The 1,596-nt window shown below is 32.0% G+C and overlaps 1 protein-coding gene across 1 annotated transcript; it reads left to right on the top strand.

Moving 5' to 3' along the window:
• The first annotated feature begins 254 nt into the window (after positions 1–254).
• Positions 255–1,178, top strand: LOC141516874 (olfactory receptor 10AG1-like). Its single transcript, XM_074227835.1, has one exon. The coding sequence runs from the start codon at positions 255–257 to the stop codon at positions 1,176–1,178; it is 924 nt and encodes a 307-aa protein (XP_074083936.1).
• Positions 1,179–1,596: the final 418 nt, after the last annotated feature.

Genomic DNA, 1,596 nt, shown 5'->3' on the forward strand with positions numbered 1-1,596 from the left:
AACTAATAAATTATCTAAAAAGGTGTCTTATACCCTGTAAATAAAGATAAAATAGCAGAGTTGAAAATGATCTTATATTTTTACATTGGAAAAAAGGTTAAAACTTGGTATGTGAGAGTTGGAAGATAATTTATAGATCATTTAATATCTAATCTTTATTTTACAGAGATAAGAAACAGAGGAGCAAATGAGAAGTAATATGCATCTGCCCTATAGTCAATATTTCCATATTTAGACTATAATGGTTTAAACAAATGGTAGGAAGAAATCTTACAATTTTGGTGGAATTTATTCTTCTGGGGTTTTCTGACTTACACAAACACCAAGGAATTCTCTTTGGAATTTTCTTAATCATGTACATTAGTATTTTGTTAGGAAATGGCCTCATCATCCTAATAACTAAGATTGATTCAAGTCTTCAAACACCCATGTACTTTTTCCTTGGGAATCTTTCTTTTTTGGAAATATGCTACACATCAGTTACTCTCCCAAGAATCATGATGAGTCTTTGGACCAAGAAAATAAATATTTCTTTCTTAAACTGTGCTCTACAACTTTGCTTACTACTTACTTTAGGAGGCACTGAGTGTTTGCTCCTGGCTGCCATGGCATATGACCGCTATGTGGCTATTTGTAAGCCTCTCTACTACTCTGTGATTATGAACTACAAGGTGTGCATCCAACTGGTCATTGGCTCATGGATCAGTACAATGTTAGTTGTGATAGGACAGACTTGTCAGATTTTCTCTCTGCCCTTCTGTGGTTCTAACAAACTCAATCATCTTTTCTGTGACATTCTTCCATTACTGAAGTTGACCTGTGGGGAGACCTCTATAAATGAATTATTTGTCTATGTTGTGGCTGTACTGTTCGTAATGGCACCTTTTCTCTTGATAATTTGGTCCTATGCTAATATTATTACCACCATTCTGAATCTTCCAGTGGGCATGGGGAGATCCAAAGCCTTTTCTACATGCTCATCCCATCTCATCGTTGTGGTCTTATTCTTTGGTTCTGCTACCATAACATATTTAAGACCTAAGTCTGCATACGCCCCAGGAATAGACAAGGTGCTCTCACTATTCTATACCATTGTGACTCCAATGTTTAACCCTTTGATATATGGCCTAAGGAATAAGGATGTCATTGCTGCATTGAGGAAAATTTTATGTAAATGAATATTTATATAATTGAAAAAATAAAACTTCATTTCACCATTTTTTATCTTACAGTTTCAGCTTCTATAGAAATTTTCTTTCAGAATATTTCCTTATCCTTAACTGAAATATTCATTACTTCTATGTAATAATATCAAATCTTAATAATAAATTTTATCTTTTAGCCAAATATTTATTATGTTTATGCATCACCAAGGACCAAATTTAGTGAATTTTGAACAATATTCCAAATTAACTATAATAATATGAACTAATTTTATGAACAAATGCAATTATCTTAATATTTCAGAATCAGATTCAATGATATTTATATGCTATGTAAAACTGAAGTGTCAAGATATATTATCTAAAGATAAAAAATATATTTTTTTATTTTTACATGGTATTCTCAGAGCCAGGACTTTCCTCAAATAGCTTT

The sequence above is a fragment of the Macrotis lagotis genome, chromosome 3, assembly GCF_037893015.1.
Source record: "Macrotis lagotis isolate mMagLag1 chromosome 3, bilby.v1.9.chrom.fasta, whole genome shotgun sequence".
NCBI lineage: Eukaryota > Metazoa > Chordata > Mammalia > Peramelemorphia > Peramelidae > Macrotis > Macrotis lagotis.

What these genes read in the sequence shown, in the direction of transcription:
- LOC141516874 (XM_074227835.1), top strand. Translation starts at nt 255, where the DNA reads ATGGTAGGAAGAAATCTTACAATTTTGGTGGAATTTATTCTTCTGGGG.